This window comes from Nelumbo nucifera, chromosome 1 (genome assembly GCF_055504915.1).
Source record: "Nelumbo nucifera cultivar China Antique chromosome 1, China Antique-T2T, whole genome shotgun sequence".
Taxonomy (NCBI): Eukaryota; Viridiplantae; Streptophyta; class Magnoliopsida; order Proteales; family Nelumbonaceae; genus Nelumbo; species Nelumbo nucifera.
The window spans coordinates 182,480,131-182,497,856 of NC_142649.1; the positions used below are offsets into that span (position 1 = coordinate 182,480,131).

Below are 17,726 nucleotides of genomic sequence, written 5' to 3' on the forward strand. Positions count from 1 at the left end.
TCTAAGTCGGCGGTTCGGACCGCCACCTTAAAACGGAAGAAACATTTTAACTGGCCTAAGGCGGCAGTCTAAGGAAATCTAAACCGGTGGTCAAAACCGCCGCCTTATTAACACTAACTCGGCAGCTCCGGTAGACCGCCGCTTTAGAGCAATTTGAACCTCAACTAGCCATCAAAGGTGGCGGTCATTTTAACTTAAGCCGGCGGTCCTGAACTAAGGAGGCAGCTTTTTAGGGGGGCGAACGCATGACCGCCGCCTTAGACCTAAGCTAACGGTCATAAGACCTAAGCTGGCAGTCATAGGACCGCTAGCTTTGACCATTTTTCTTGTAGCACACACACACACACACATATATATATATATATATTAATAATAACAACTAGTTTTTATAATTATTAATTTTTTATATGTAAAAATAAAAAATTATATGTATAATTTTCATTTTTATAAAACATTTGATTCACATTTGAGCTCGAGTCGAGCCAAACTTGAACTTACGATCTTTTGACTCGAGCCAAATTTGAGCTCGAGCATTATACTTTATTGACGAGTCAAACTCGAATAGCTAGATATTCGGCTCAACTCGCCTTAATTCCACCCCTACTATTTAGTATTGAATCTTGATTATATTTTGCAGCTCAATTCACTGCCAAAAAAAAAACAATTTGGGGAGAATTTCAATTAATTGAATCATTTAGCTGTGTAGCAAGCTACTGGACCATTGATAATGCCCCATGTCAATGACAAAATACATAGATAATGGTTGTAGGCCCCATATAAGTGTTACTATTGGTTCCATAGCCTATTGAACAGCAATTGCATTCCACTAAGCTTTAAATGTGTAGCAATCATTGCAATTGCAGTTTTGGTCAATAATGATGCCATCGAGTAAACATGTCATTTTTCCATACACATGCTTATATTGTGTTCGCTTGTGATGGGTTACATAATCCTAAAAGCATATCCAAGCTCTTAAGTTTCACTCTTTTTATAATAAGGAGGAAATTCTCATTTTCATGCTTGTTAAATAGCCATGTTTACCATAGTCCCATGTTTGGTAAAAATTTTAGGGTAAATCATTGAAACCTTTGCTGGAGTTTTCTGGTTGTTTGTGAAATATCTTCTGAAGTTTGGTAATTGCAATCACCTCCATTGAACTTTCTAACATAATTGTAAGTAGATCTCCTTTTTTAGAATCCTCTAAAAAACAGACATGGAAAATGTTGAAAATACCCATACAATTACTTTTGACCAAAATGTTTATTTTCTAAATTTTAAACTCATATGAATGGATAGCTCAAACCCTTCCAATTTCTTTTATCAAATAGATTTATTTTCCAAATTTTCCCTTCATATCAATTGTTCAGAGGTAAAGCTTCAACTTTAAATTCTCTCTTTTTTTTGTTTATAAAGTTTACATTTTTTTTTCTTTCTGTAAAAACTAACCTCAAAAATAATTGCATAGATATTTTGGATATTTCCAAGAAAATTTACTTACAACTGTGTCAAAAAGTTAAAAAGTAATTACAATTATCAAACTTCAAGGCAGGTTTTATCAATGATAAATTTCATGAGAGGTTCCAGCAATTTATCCAAAATTTTGAAAATAGTCTTGGACCACGTGGTTCTATCATCCAAGGAGTATACCCTTTATTTTCTAAAAGGTTCCAAAGTAAATTCAGGATGGATGGCCACTGGTTGGTGGCACGTTGGATATCATCATTAAAATGAAATCAAAAAATTAAGCTTTCTAAACAAAACAAAGCACAGAAAATGATTAGAATGAGAATGTTGGCCCTCTTTATTCCTCTTCTTTTTTTATAGATGTTTTTCTTCCTACACAAGTCTAACACATTTTCTAATTTGTTTTTTTTTATAATGATGGTTTTTTGGGTAAAAAGAATGATGTTGAAGATTATTTAATTATCTTACGAAATGACCCAAAAGTGCCATATTTTTGGGCGAAAACAATGCAAACATCTTCTTTTTCTAGATTCTCTACCCCCCACCCAAAAAAAAAAACATATCGGTTGTTCCGCAAGTGGACTGTGGATCCGACTATTTTGTATTTTTATAATTTTGTATTCATGGATATGTTAGTCATGGCATTAAGGTAATGTTTGGCATCGATGTAGATTTTTGGAAAATCACTATCGGAGCCACATCAGTTCTAGAGGAATTAGTACTAAAATTTTTATTTGGTTGGTTGATTTTAGTGATTTCGGGAAATCAGCAAACAATCGATTCTTAAAATCAGCCCCTTTCCAGGGGCCACCATTTTTGTTGATTCCCCAATTTCCGGTTGATTCCGATTAATTAATAATTCCAATGTAAAAATAATCAGCCCTTGAGAATCAGTACCAAATATACTGAAAGCCAATTTATAAAAAATCGGCTTATATGGCAGACATGCTACCAAACAACAAAATTTAATGATTTCGAAAATCACCAATTTTTGAAAAATGGTAAAGAATAATAGGTGTCGACGCCAAATATCAACTAAGATGGTGTTTGGTATCATTGCCATTTATCAAATAATCTACACCAACTCAGCTCTAAATAGCTGCTAATGGAGCCTGAAATTTTGTTTGGTTAAGTTCTTTATTGATGTAGGCGCATCCGGCTGGGCCAATGGCGAGCCTACACGTGTCAGGCGGCGAAGCAAATAGCGGAACCAATCGGGTCGTGGGCAGAGCCGGTGTTAGCACCTCGCGCTGGACTAATCAGGGCGCATGCTAGGCTGGGCTTGGCAGGCCTCGCGGAGCCAATTGCACGCCCTCACCTGGCGCTCCCAAATGATCACGCCCTCGGTACGGACTACATCCAGGCCGTCCGAGGTCACCCGCCCCCTGGCGGCCTCAAGTACAAATAAGAGGTGAGCCCCACAAGGTAAAAGATCCCAAAACTTAGCTCTCAAGCACTCTTTCTTGCTCTCTAAGATCTCTTGCTCTTTAGTGGCCTCGTCTTTGGTGCCCGCACCCAAGACCTTTTCCACCTTCCACCTTCTGTTACTAACTTGACCGTCGAAGCCTCCGCCTCGGGTGCCAACTCGGGGCCTCTAACGAGCTCTCTCACCTTGCATGGTCGATCTACCCGCCCTCAGCCACCTCAGACACCTTGACTTCGGGCACCTCGCACCTCAACTTAGGAGCGAACTGGCAGTATTGACCTCGGCCAATCCGAGCATTAACATTTATCAAATAACGTTTTTCTCGAGCTATGTGATAGTCCTTTGTTTTTTCATTGTTTGGCATATGTGGCACCTATCTATCTAAAAACACTAATAAATGTTTCTTAACAACTTTTCTTGTTTTTCAAGAAAAGTGTAATACAAAACATTTACTGGATAAATGACAATGGAACTAAACAGCCCCTAAACTAGATATTTAGGGCTTCACTCAATCATTTATTAGTATTAGGGTACATCTTCAAGGTTGGTCTTGGGCCCATCCTTAACTTGACCTATCCATCTAATTTATATACCTACTTTATTAGAAACGGTATGGGGTTAAGAAAGTTCTAAAGGAAAGGACAGAAGGGGAGGAAAGATATTGCAAACAATGACACATCTCCTGTACTTATAAGTTATTTTTCATGGGAGATGTTCCCAATGTATGATGGATGTGCATGTAAGGCGCCCAAATGTGAGGAACATATCCCATTTCCCTACAAAGCGCCCCCCACAGCCCATCCCCTCCGTGCTCCGAAACGGGATCTGCTCCTCACACTTGGGTGCCTCACATGCACATCTACTATGCATTATAAATATCTCCCGTGAAAAATAACTTATAAATACGGGAGATGTTCCCAATGGATAGTAGGATGTGCCTGTGAGGCATGTGTGAGGCGCCCAATGTGAGGAGGAGATCCATCCTCCCGTGCTCCGTGATACGGGAGATATTCCCAATGCATAAGGGCATGAGTTGTGAGCCTGTTAGGCGCACTTCATGGGAGCCCATCCGAATTCGACCAGGTCATAGCATAATTACACATAAGAGCACAGTTTGCATAATTTAGGCTCAGTTTGGGAAAAGTACAAATATAAACATGAACAGTGCAGATGCAGATAAAATAATACAAACACAGAAGGTTTTGTATTCTACATATTTGAATTTATATTTCTTCCAAACTGAGCTTTGTAAATAAAAGTAATTGCGAATTGCTTGGAGTGATTAAGAAAACTCCTGCAGTGGAATGCCCGACAATGCTTTGACATGGTCTACCAACAAGACTTCAGCAATAATCTTTGCATTGCATTCAAACATCGCCTTCTCAATCCCAGACCTTTTTGCTGATTTTGCACCACTAAATGTTGATATTGAATTTAAATATGCTCGCAACAAAAAAACGCTTTTAACACCTTATGATCTGACACCACACCACACATCTCTTGATCTCATATATGGTGGGTCTGTGGGAACGTATGTTGAAAGTGTTTTTTAGTTGGGAACAGGTCCCAACTCTCAACTGCTTATTTTGACAAAGGCATCAATTGGTCTCAACCACTTCACAGGTCATATTAAATCAATTCGTTTCATTGCTGGAAAGACTTTGAGCATAATAATAATAAAACGGGCACCTCCTTTTTGTTCAAAGAGAAGCCTATTTTGGGTTTCCAAATTTGCCCGTTGCCACAACATAACCACACCTCTTGAAAATACGGAATTTACACCTTGTATCCATGGTCAGACCGTCAGACATTCTTCTATCCATTCAACAAAGGATTCATTGAAAATACATTAACCTCGAGCCCACAATCCAGACCAAAATATTATCAAAGAGGTGTTGTTTGTATAAACAATTTTAAAGTATTTTTATACTTTATCAAGGTTTTGAAAACCGATCCGGAAATAGAACTGGTCAAGGCATCGTTTTATGGTTTGGCGGTTCAATCGTCTGGGTGAAATGGTTTGACCTGTGATGTCATAAATAAGTTAATAATAAAAAATTTATAAATAATAAAATATATTTTAAAAATTAAATAAATTACAAAAAAAAATCACCATCGATAATGGAGGTGTGACAATGTTAGGGTTACAGAGAGAAGGGGAAAATTGTCGTCAATGGATTGTAGTCTAGTCGCCGGTGATTAAAATCACCTTTGTGACTATAGACACGTCGGCAAAGGGGAAGAAATTGCCACAAAACTGCCATAGGTTGTTGATGAAACCGGTGGTCGCCACTGGTCATTGCTGCAAAACCATGCGCTCGGTAACGGCTCTGGCTTAGAGTGAGAACTAAGAAATGCAAACCTTGCATTCGTCATAGATGGAGCCTCAACCGCCGGTCACTGATCGCCGTGGGTCATTATGGCTTGTCGTAGGTCACCATCACCATAGGTCATCGGAGGTCAAGCTAAGTGAGCGGCTGAGAAGGGAAGAATGAAAATGATTTTCGTTTGAACCCTAACCCCCAATTACCAATTCGATGGGGACACAAGAGGATTTTTTTTATTTTTTTAGTATAGAAAAAATAAAGCATATAACCTACAAACCGCTAACCGGGTTGAACAGTTTAGCAGTTCAACCACCCGGGTCAGCGGTTCTCTGACCTTTTCAATGTTTTTTGAAAAAAACAGCTTATCGTTAATCGAAACCAGAAACTTGACCAGTTCCCGGCTTTTCCAATCTAACCATCTAATCCAGTCCAGTTTTGAAAACATTACTTTTGATAGTATTAATGTATGAAAATCACAAATTAACTTTTGTTTTGCATATTTTATAGGATAAAAGACTTAAACCTCCCCTAAGGTTGTTGATAAATACTTACACCTCCCCTAGGATTTTTTATAGGACTTAAACCTCCCTTAGTGGGATAGGATGCCGTTAGGTTTAACGGAATTAATAAACTTTTTATTCTTTCCTAAATTTTCAAATAAAACCACTAAACTGTAGCATACAAGAAAAAAAAAATGAGATGGGATGTTTTACAAAGATCCCTTCAAATCCTGTTTGTTTTCCAATGAGACATTGTCATTGTGAAGGCATCTGACCTAGAAGGAAACAATAAAATTGTAAGTTTTAATAAAAACTGAAAATACAAGAATCATGATTATTCAATTTCAAGGTTTCAAGTTCAACGCCTAGCCATTGGATTGATCGTGGAGGCTCTCAGTAGTCTAATGAAAGCACATCAAATTTTTAAATCTAAAAAGATAGCAAATTACTTATGGAAAGCTCATCCGTTGTGAAGTGGGTTGGCAACTTGGCATTGCTTGGGATTGTTTTGTTTGTCGTGTAGAGCACGACCACTCTTTATTCTGAAGCCATACTTATCAAATCTCCTGCAGTGGAAGGTGCTGGAGGAGCTCTTGATTTTCCTCTATATCTTGATTCTTAAGGTATTAGGAATATTCTTGGGTCTTTCTAGAAATTAAGAAAAGATTTATGTTCCATAGTAGTGAAACAAGAGAAATTATAATTAGAGATGAAAAAAGAACATTCAATAAATTAAAATAAGGGATAAGAAAGACAATGAGAGAGCATATGTTAGGTGCTAAAAGGTTGTTAGATTACGATTGGGATTTTATTTTGAATTAGGGGCAAAGTTCGATTTTTCTAAAAATTTTACCAGCACACTTATCATGGTCAAACAGATATTGAATGATTGATAATAGAGGGGAAGTGTTTGTGTGATGACATCCACCATGAAATGAAGGGAGGTCTTAGTCCTTTTTTAAAAATGGAAGGGAGGTTTCAGGAGCTTTAAGTTTTTTACCCTATTTTATATCCACTTTTATATAAATTCTCATTACATGATTATATATATATATATATATGAATGTTACATGACACTTAAATGTATCTAATGACATGTGTGTATATATAGGTGTCACATAGCACTTGAACGTATTTAGTAACACAAATGTACCATGTATATTGGGATGTTCTAAATGACACATGTGTACCATGTTATATCATATATAAATGTTATGTGTCACTTAAATGTATTCAACAATATTGTGGCAGCAGTTAAATGTATTTAATAATACTCTTATATATAAATGTCACATGGCATTTGAATACACCATGTGACAGTATATATGAATGTTATTTGACATTCAATGGGACAGGCCATGCCGTGCTGTCCCAATTTATACCTCTAGTGAAAAGCATCATTTAGCACATCTAGATGAAGTCTGGATCTGTTCCTCATAGCACGTTTCAGCCGTACATCAAGAACATCTCTTGTGCTTGTATGTTAATATTCATGGGAGATATTCCCAGTATACAGTGGGATGTGAATGTAAGGTTGGTGTGAGGAGCACATCCCAATTCCTCTAGATGTGTAAGGCAGGCCAGGTTTGGTGGACTTGTGATCAATCCTAACTCAATCCAAGCTGTAAAACCCCCCAACCCTCACTCAATCCAGGTCATGGCAATATCAAGCACCCTAATCCAATCATAACTTCTTGTTGGGTTGGGCTCAAGTTGGCATGATGTTCTTATTTCTCGTAATCAAGAGTTAAGGTCAAATGTTTTTGAAAAAATAAATTGTCAAATGTTTATGCATGCATATAGATAAATACATTCTACAGGTGCAAATAGACCCAATCATGGTCCGATTCGAGTTTGAATTCGATCCTATTTTATGGATACAAATATTTCCCTGTTGGATTTTGAATCAGATCGGACAAAAAATGATCTATTTAAAGATTATATCAAATTCCAATCGCTCCTATATTATATATATATATATATTGCATTTTTGTATTTTAATTTTTAATATTGTTTGTGCTATTTCTTTTTACTTTGCTGATAAGAATTTTGTTAAATTCTATTAACCTATGCCCGAGTAATCAAATAAGATCGAATTAGATTTGGATATCTGACATTCTAATTGATCTTTTTGAGATTCTTTGTATCAATGGGATTAGATTGGATATACCCTATCCAAATTCTATCCAATCCACTTGCATCCTTAATGCATTCAATTATGATACGTAGTTGCTATATGCACATATACGTATTTATGTTATAAAGGTGTTTATAATATACATATATAAATATGAAAATTAAGTTGGATTTGGATTCTGTCAAATTGACCAAGGCCTGAACCCTAACCTAAAGTTAAACCAGTTTCATATTTTTAACCCCTAACCATATCCCGAACTTTAAAACAACTTTTTCCTTTTCAAAGTTGGGGCTAAGTTGCAGCCAAGGCATATTGGAAACACAAATGTTAAAGCCAATCCTCTCTCTCTCTCATTTATCCACTGAAGGGTAACCCACCCCCATTCCTTTAATTAGGGGTGGCCATGAGCCGAGTTCTTCACGAGCTATTCGAGCTCAACTTGTCTCGCGAGCTATATATATATACTAAAATAATAATATAAAATTATAGAAAATATTATTATATAATATTTTATTTTTATATATAATAATAACTAATTTTTATAATTATTACTTTTTTAAATATCAAATAAAAAATATTTTTTATTTTTATAAAACATTTTTTCTCAAGTCGAGCTCAAGCTTACGAGTTTTTTACTCAAGCTGAGTTCGAGCTCAAGGTTCTAGCTCGAACAGAACTCGAGCTCGAACTCGAGCCTTATACTATCTTGGTGAGCCAAGCTCGAGCCTCGTACTATTCAACTCGACTCGGCTCGAATCCACCCCTACCCTTAACCCACCAACCTTGATGGCAACGGGATTTGATGCCAAGTCTCCACACTACAATGAATCAAAGATCAGTTGGTGCATTCTTCAAGCTTGGAAGACTTTTTCTTTCAGTTATTTATGGGCACATTCTAGAGATGGAAATCTGATCTGTCCCCGTGGGCTTTGCCCCACCCTACCCTAGTTGGGGCTGATTTGGGGGAAACCTAAAACTTTAGGGATTGGTTGGGGTGGGGCATGGACATGAGCGAGGTGGGGCATTTGAGTTTAGAGTTGGGGATGGGGCATGTAAAACACAGCCCTGCCCCGCCTTGTTGTCATTCCTACACATTTCTACTAAACATGTTGGCATGGTTTCTATAATTATGTGGTCAACAAAATACATATACATATAAACATGATTACAAAAATATGTATAATTTGATTTGAAGAATGAACAAAAACATTAAAAAATTCAGACATATATGTGATGCAACAAAAAAAAAAGTGGTTTAAAATGAAAAATGCTTAGGCCTTGTTTGGTTCATGGGAATAAAGGGTATGGAATCGGAATCGGAATGGGCTATTCCAATTCTAACTGTTTGGTTGAGTGGAATCGGAATCCCATTCCCATTCTTGCTGGCATGGCATTCCCTGCCCCTCCCCTGGGAATGAAGTCTCATTCTTACTAATTCCAATTCCCATTCCCATTTCTATCTAAACCAAACAGACTATGGGAATAGGCCATTTTGGTTCCGAAGGATTTCGTTTCCGATTCGGGTTACAAACCAAATGGACACTTAATATGTCAAAATTCAATACTCGGAGATGAAATTTTGATATATTTTATATATGCATAGGGCTATAATATGTAAAAATTCAACAAAAATGCTTAATATCTCCATCCGACTTCTATAGTTCTATTCAATTTTATGCCTATAGTCAGATTACTGGATTTCATCGGAGTTCGACCTATAGCTTGAGTAAGCTAAGATGCATATTTGTAAACATAGTGATGATAGGTAAAATCGGCACGCTGACCACCTAACACCACGCCACCTCGGAAGCCTTAGGACTTGCAAGAATAACAGGACGGGAATCATTTGCCTTCAGGGCGAATGCATATATTCTCAAGTGACCTCGGGAGGTCATCAACATCAGTTAAACCAAATCGCCCAAGACCCCGGTTCCACCTCGAACACCTCAGGACATCAAATGACCCAAGGGCCAGATCGGCACTTCGGCTAAATAACACCAACCTACCACATCAACGCAAGGGATGCATTTCTGGGCACTCAACGCCTCTCAAATCCTCGAGAACATGTTAAGCAACTAATGGTAATGGAAAGAGCCTCCCCGCTTCTTAGGGAAACGACGAATGCCTCATCCAGAGAACAATTCCATAGGCCCCTAAGAATCCGGTCTCCAAAATCCATTACTTACAAGAATCTCGAAAGTTCCTTAACCACCCCTCACCTCTATAAAAAAGGGGGTACCTTCACCTTCACAAGGTATGCTCTCTAACAGAAGCTCTAGCTCACCTTGCTCTCTCTGCTCGGAACTCTCTTTCAGTTCGTCTAGCTCGACACTAACTTGACCATTGGAGTTTCCTCGCCTAGGCTCACAACCCAGGCTCTTTGACATCCTCTCTCTTGCAGGGATCGTGCCACTCTACGCTCTCGCATAAAGACTCGAGTAGATCAAGCACCATCAATTGGCGTTGTCTATGGGAACCGATTGAAAAGCCACCCTCATCTCTCACTACTTTCAATACCAGTTCCCTTGTCGATCAATATGACTTCACACAACAGAAAGGATGCTCAAGCCAACACCATTGGAGCAACAACTGTAATCCCCTCAACAATCCCGGCAGGGGTTGATACTCAACAATTTCAAGAGTTGATGACCTACATACGAGGTATCGACCTTTGAATGTAGACGTGGGAACAACGCATGGCTGCCATGGGACAGCCCTCTATGCAAGCTCCAGCACAGAACCCTCTACCAGACACTAACAGGCAAAACCCCAATAGTAAGGACCAAACCCAGAACCGTGATAAGCATGTCACTGACGTGGGGGGCGTGGTAAGCAGGTCGCCCCTTACGACAAACACCAACACTCGCGAGCTTGTTCCCTGAGGAGCCATACACGAATAGTTATGTCAAGACATCAGGACCCCATGTACATTCCTGACAGCACAAATAGCAAGGCCACTACCTCACTCGAAATTGAGGCATCCCACTCTATGGCTGGTTTGCGACTTGATAAACCTAGGAGGTTCCACATTGCACCTTGGTATTGGACCATCTAGGACCTTGTGTGGAACAACATGCCACCTCTACTTAGCTGGCAAGCCACGCGGAGACCTGTGGCATTCCCAAACTCGCTCACCCCTCTCCTTTGTCTGTTGAGATCAGCACCAAACCACGCCCAAAGGACTTCAAAATGCCAAACCTTGAAACCTATCACAGCACAACAGACCTTGTGGACCGCATAGAAAGCTTTCAGGCCCCCATGCTTCTTTAGGGGGCCACAAAGGCTAATATGTACCTGGCCTTCCCCACCACGTTCCACCAGACAACTCAAATGTGGTATTCAAGGCTCGCTCTAGATTCTATCACTAGCTGGAAACAGTTTTATAACCTGTTCATTTCTCATTTCGCCACTAGCCAGAGGTACACTAAAACTGTGACGAGCTTGATGTCTGTTTGCTAGCATTTTGGAGAAAGTATCCAAGAGTCCTCAATCCAGCAGTATAGGTCACCGTTGTGGCCCGTGGAGTACAAGACCAATTCCTTAGGGTCTCCTTAGCCAAGAATCCCTCGTTGAACATGAAAAGCTTCCTCGACTGTGCCGGAAATACATGAACATGGAAGAGCTCATGGCGGATTGAGGAGACATGGATCAAGGTGACTAAGGAGACAGGAAGAGGAAGAGCCAAGCCGAGAGCCACGAAGAAAGCAGCAAGAGAGGACGGCGTGAGCATAGGTTGTTCAAGAGATCAAAGTCGCTGGCCAAAATGTCGCGAACTCCCCCAACCAAGTATCGTAGTTTTACACCACTTAACACAAAACGAGGGGAGATTCTCATGCAAATCAAGAAGATGGAGTTTTTTTATTGCTGATGTACTGCATTCGACCATAATCGATCCTCCGGTGATAGTTGCTATCACCCTTGCGATCTGCTCCTCGTCATTAGTCTCATTGCACTGGTTCCTAGGTTGCTCGGGCACGCGTTCTTCCTTTTTTATGAATTGTGTCAGGTAGCCCCTTATGATTAACTCCTCGATCTCATTTCTGAGATTTTGACAGTATTTGGTGTCATTTCCTTGGCTTTATAGAAGTGGCAATATCTATCTTGGTTCCTATTCTCTGGGTTTCCCTTCATGCAAGGTGGCCACTTCTATTACTTCGGTCAGGAGCCTACACCTCGGGCCATGACCTTGGGTCACAATCGTTTCAATGCCTCGGGCTAGGTAGGAGCTCACATTTGAATACAGGAGCTCGGACTACCTTGGGGAACATTTTTAAGCCCATCCCAACACTTAGGCGAATTTTCGTATAGTTTCAAATCAGGGTATATAGGTCGACCTGCTATCACATTGGAAACATTTTAACATTCAACTATTCGATCGTATAAGCATATGAAAAGGGAATGCTTCATTGCAATAAAAGTAAAAGGAGTTTGATATATTCATTAAAAAAAGTGTACTTCAGATTGAAATAGGAAACCGAACTCGGAGACTTGGGCTACAAATCATGAACAAAAGATCTAAGAAAAAGATGCAAAAGAAATCACTGCTGGCTAGGGGCAAATCATCAGCCCTCGTGCCTCCTCTGTCCTCGCCACCTTTACTGACTTCGTTGTTGCACTCCTTGAAGTTGTCCTCCAGGCTAACTTCGTCTCCCTCGAGTCCGTCTCATTATGGTGTTGGCGACATATTTGTTCTTCTCTTTGGTGAAGTGACAGGAGGCTCGAGAAGCGGTGACAACCTTCACTTCAACAGCTCAGATGTCCTCAGCATGCTTGGCTTGCTATTCCTTCACTTGGCCAGATCGTTCATTTAGCTCAATCATCAATGAGTCCACATTCCTCTTGGACTTAGTCATCCACCTGGTCAACTCCGTTTTCTCCGACTCCATAATGGCGGCCTACTCCGACAGGTGCACCGCGCTACATTAGCACCCCTTCAATTAAGCTCGAAGATCCTCCACTTCTCATCCTAGTAGCTCACGTTGATGTTCGGAGTTTGCACATCGGTCTGTAAGGGCCTAGGCCAAGGTGTTCGATTGCAAGGCAAGATAATATCAGAATAAGGGGAACAAAAGGGTCCTCAAGAAGTCTGATTGAGTTCTTACCAGCAAAACAACTTAGTAAAGTTTCCCTCCAAGCATTTGAGTGGGCTGACCAGTGAAGTCCTTGACATCCTCAGGGAGAAGAATGTCCCTACTCATCTCAAGTGCCACCTAGGGGTCTATGATCCGATTTGACGTCATTATTGACCACTCCGGAGTGAACTGAGGTGGTGGCATGTCAGCAACTGGCAGAACTTCCTTAACCACACTTGTTTGCTCAAGCCTGGAGCTCAAACCAACTTGCTTAGAGCTCAGTGTAGCCTCTTTGGCAACTATGTGATTAGTCTACATTGGCTCGACCTCCTCCTCCTCCTCCTCAAGGATGACTACGGGGGTGGACCGTCAACCTCCCCACTCACTAGAAACACTCCATGATGAATCTCCGGCCTTCCTCTTTCTTGCCTTCTTCTTAACTTGGTTTAAGATTCCCTGGTGTTGACATCGCCCATCTCACCTCTGCACGCATGAATAGATCGTGACACGAAAATACGAACATGACCAAGGAAAATACCTAAGTGTCGGTGGACAACTTACCTTGAGTACTCAACCCAGCTTGGATCAGTGCCTCCTCGGTCAGGTAGTCACCGACCCGTGCTTTCTTCTCAATCAAACCCTTCACCCACTCCTGTAAGGCCTCGCTCAAGGTAACCTCCCCGGTATCCCTAATGGCCGACATCCACTTAGTACTGAAGGACTACCCCTCCTCGGAGATGAGGAAGAAAAAACTATTTTTCCATTTTGGCAACTTGGACGGAAAACCACCTAACAACTTGTACCCAGACCGGTAGGAGAGATAAAAGCTATATTCGTTGGTGGGGTTTTTCTTCAAGTGACAAAGGCAAGCAAAGGTGTTGAGGTCTAGAGGGAAACCAAAGTGATGGAATAACAAAATGGTCCCTACAAAGTTTGGATGAAGCTGAGAAAGGGTAATGTTGTAGTAATTCAACACCTTGACTATGATGGGGTGAAGCGGAAATCTCAGTCCGGTCTCTAGAGCCTGATCTTAGACACAGACTTCATTCTTGTCGTGCTGCTAGGGAATTTGGCTTCTGTCGGGAAGCACACACTCGAAACGGTTTGGGATCCTATACGGACCTCCTCGGAAGTTAACTCAGTTGGATTGAACTTGGACTTTTGGGGTGGACATCGAGAGGTGGAGGCCCTCTTATGGGAACCTCAACTCTCTTGGGCCGAGGACCCCTCCTCAACATGGGTGACACATCGGCCTTCTCCTTCGGACTCACTACTAGACATTGAGGCAAGAAAAGAAGAAGAGAAACTTACTAAAAACTTCTTGGGATGACCAACTCCGCAAGGTTATACTGATCAAACCAATGTAATTGAGCTCTCCACCACTTAGCTCTTGCTTAAAGACAAGGGAAATGGACCCCCCAAGGCCACCTATTTTTAGTCGGAGGACCCGACTCCTCAACGACTGTGATCAACTTCATTTGACGGTCCAGATCAACGCGACATTTCGATTTCTATGAATCTGAACCCAGTTTAATAAATTGCTGGTGTCCATGATAACCTAATGGGGTGTCACGTCCGTGCGTATATGCACGCGACCTTTTGGTAGCTTCCATTCAAAAGACCTCATTTGAACCAAGACTCGTTTGACCTCAACCATGATATAAAGAAAACAAGTAATCAAAAGCCATCTTCAATCATCTACTCCCTTTCGCCCGAACTCTTCCACCTCAGGCTTGGGAGTGAGAGGCAATTGATGATGGGTGAAGTCAACACACCGACCACCTAACGCCACATCACCTAGGAAGCCTTAGGGCTTGCAGGAAGAATAGGATGAGAATCATCTACCTTCAGGGTGGATGCGTATATTCTCATGTGACCTCAGGAGGTCGTCAACAGTAGTCGAACCAAATTGCCCAAGACCCTGGTTCCACCTCAAACACCTCAGGACATCAAATGGCCCAGACACCAGATCAACACTTCGACTGAATAATGCTGACCTACCACATCAATGCGAGTATTGGGTTTCGGGCACTCAACACCTCCGAAATCCTTGGGAATGTGTCGAGTAACTGATGGTAATGACAAGAGCCTCCCTGCTTCTTAGGGAAATGACGAGCGCCTCATCTGGAGAACACTCCCTTAGGCCCCTAAGAATTTGGTTGCTAAAATCCATTACTTCTGAGAATCTCAGAAGAGCCTTAATCACCCCTCATCTCTATAAAAAGGGGGGTATCTTTGCCTTACAAGGTACACTCTCTAACAGAAGCTCTAGCTCACCTTGCTCTCTCTTCTCGAAACTCTCTTTCAGTTCGTCTAGCTTGGAACTAACTTGATCGTCAGAGTTTCTTTGCCTGGGCTCACAACCCATGCTCTCTAACATCCTCTCTCTTGTAGGGCTTGTGCCACTCTCCGCTCTCGCACAAAGACCTGAGTAGATCAAGCACCATCACATAGTAAATATTAAATAATTTGTAAACTCATGTATTTAATCCTATATTTTGAAAAGTCAGATATCCAAGAGTTGCATAAAAACATAATCGTTCCATAGTCTCCATGGTATATAAAGTTTTTTTTTTTTTTTCGAACTGCCATTGACCCAGGCAATTGGACCATTCAGCCTAGAAAACATCTAGGCAACCGGTTTCATTTCACCCTTAACTCATCCCTGGGGCAAAAATTGTTGACTTGGTCAAATTATTATTAGACTGGGCAGTCGAACCATCGACCTGGACAACAATTCATGGTTTAATAAAGATGCAACAGTTCTCTAATATGAGGCAAGAATGATCTCATATATGAGAGAGAGAGAGAGAGAGAGGAAAAATAGAAAAGAAGATTGCATATCGGAGAGAAATCAGATCTCAAATATGATATATGCATTTTTGTTGCCGCTATCACCACCATTGTCATCTCCAGCAAACATCGTATCTTCCTCCTCTTTATTCTTCCATCATTCCTTCCTTTCTCTCATTCTTTTTTTTTCTCATTTCTCCCATTCATTGTTTCCTTTTTTGTTTCTTTCTCAACCGACCACTCATAAAAGACTAAAAGAGTAAAAATATGGGAAAATTTCTAATTAGTACCCTGTTCTTTGGGCTTAGTGCCATTTTGATCCCTGAATTTTAAAACACGACAACTTAATACCCAAACATTCAAAACGTGGCAATCCAACACCTGTCGTTAACCAACCCATTAACCAGCCGTTTAGTGACAATCTAAAAAGGGACAAATGCCCTTCAAGTGTCATTTAATTCTCTTTATCAACCATCCAAACATTAACAAAAAATGAATAGTCCCAAATCCTTGTCTCTTCTATTCAAGAAAGTTAAGGTCACAACTCAATGGGCATTTGGTGACCCCAACTTTATTGAATAGAAGGGGGTAAGGATTTAGGACTGTTTATTTTTTATTAACGTTTGGATGGTTGAAAAGGAATATTAGATGACACTCACATGACATTTATATCCTTTCCAATGCCACTTACTGACTGATTAAGAACATGGCACTAAGCACAAACCATCGATTCCCTTTGTGGGTCGATTTTAAAACCTTGGGTATATTGATATAGCATTAATCTCAAATTTTCGTCGGCTTTTAGTAAAGCAGTGACCTGTGAAGACAAAATGGAAAATAAATAAGTGACAAGGCTATTTATAGTCCTCGTCTACAAAGCATTGCATTTGCAATTTTGTTTCGGAGAAAGCGAGATGGTCGTTGGGGACATTTCCACCATCCAGCGTCCACCCTAGCCTCTTGGAGTTGGAGTTGGAGTTGGCGTTGGAGCACGGGAATGAGTTGAAGTCTTAAAGAAAGAAACCGAAAAAGGAGAGGAAAAAGATATCAAAAGCAAAAGTGCCGAAACAGCTTTAGCTGATTAGCTCCAGCAGTAACCGAGAAGAAAATGCAAGAGAAGAGCAGCCATTAAAGAAGGAGAAGAAGAGGAGGAAATGAGAGATTCACTTACAATGGAGACAACCAAACGAAGCCCTGCAACAATGCCTCCCCATGACGGTAACTTGAAGTCACCGTCACCACTACTCCCCTTGGTTGTTTCTCTCAACTGCCTCGAGGACTGCAGCTTCGAACAAGAAACCCTGGCCGGCGTCGCAACTGTCGAACACGTCGGCCTTAACCGTCTTGCCGACGGTCGGATCGAGGCCGCAGCCGCCGTTCTCCTGCACTCCCTTGTCCTCCTCCCACGCGCCGCCCAACGCCGACTCCAGCCATGGCAACTCATTCTTTGCCTGGGCTCCACCGACCGCTCGTCCGACTCCGCCCTCGCCGCCGATCTCGGTCTTCACCTCGTCCATGTTGATGCCTCCCGTGCTGAAGAGATCGCTGATACCGTCATGGCCCTCTTTCTTTGCCTGCTTCGCCGGACTCACTTACTTTCTCGGCATGCCTTCTCTGCTTCAGGATGGCTCGGTTCGGTCCAGCCGCTCTGTCGTGGGATGCGGCGCTGTCGAGGGCTCGTACTTGGTATTGTTGGTAGATCCGCGTCCGCTAGGTCGTTAGCTACTAGGAGCTTGGCGTTTAAGATGAGTGTGCTCTATTTCGATGTTCATGAGGTACGTACCATGGGAGTAATTTCCTAACTATTCCATCCATAGATATTTCTGTTAAAATCATTTCATGTAATCTGTCTTTATTCAGATAGACTTAAAAACCGTTGGATCGAAAAAGCGTTCGATTATAGGTTTGACATTATCCAAGTTTGATCTCTAGGAATTCTGACTTATAAACTTAACCTCATTTCTTGAGACTAGTTCGATTGCCAACTTCTATGCTTCAAGTCCAAAT

At 41.1% G+C, this 17,726-nt stretch overlaps 1 protein-coding gene across 2 annotated transcripts in view; it reads left to right on the forward strand.

Moving 5' to 3' along the window:
• Positions 1-16,467: 16,467 nt before the first annotated feature.
• Positions 16,468-17,726, forward strand: part of LOC104600210 (C-terminal binding protein AN-like) — a 31,938-nt gene continuing 30,679 nt past the window's right edge. For both annotated transcript variants that reach the window (XM_010263045.3, XM_088895513.1), the window contains exon 1: positions 16,468-17,494. In XM_010263045.3, the coding sequence (XP_010261347.1) occupies positions 16,874-17,494 (621 nt within the window). In that variant the 5' untranslated portion in view covers positions 16,468-16,873. The remainder of the gene's footprint in view (positions 17,495-17,726) is intronic.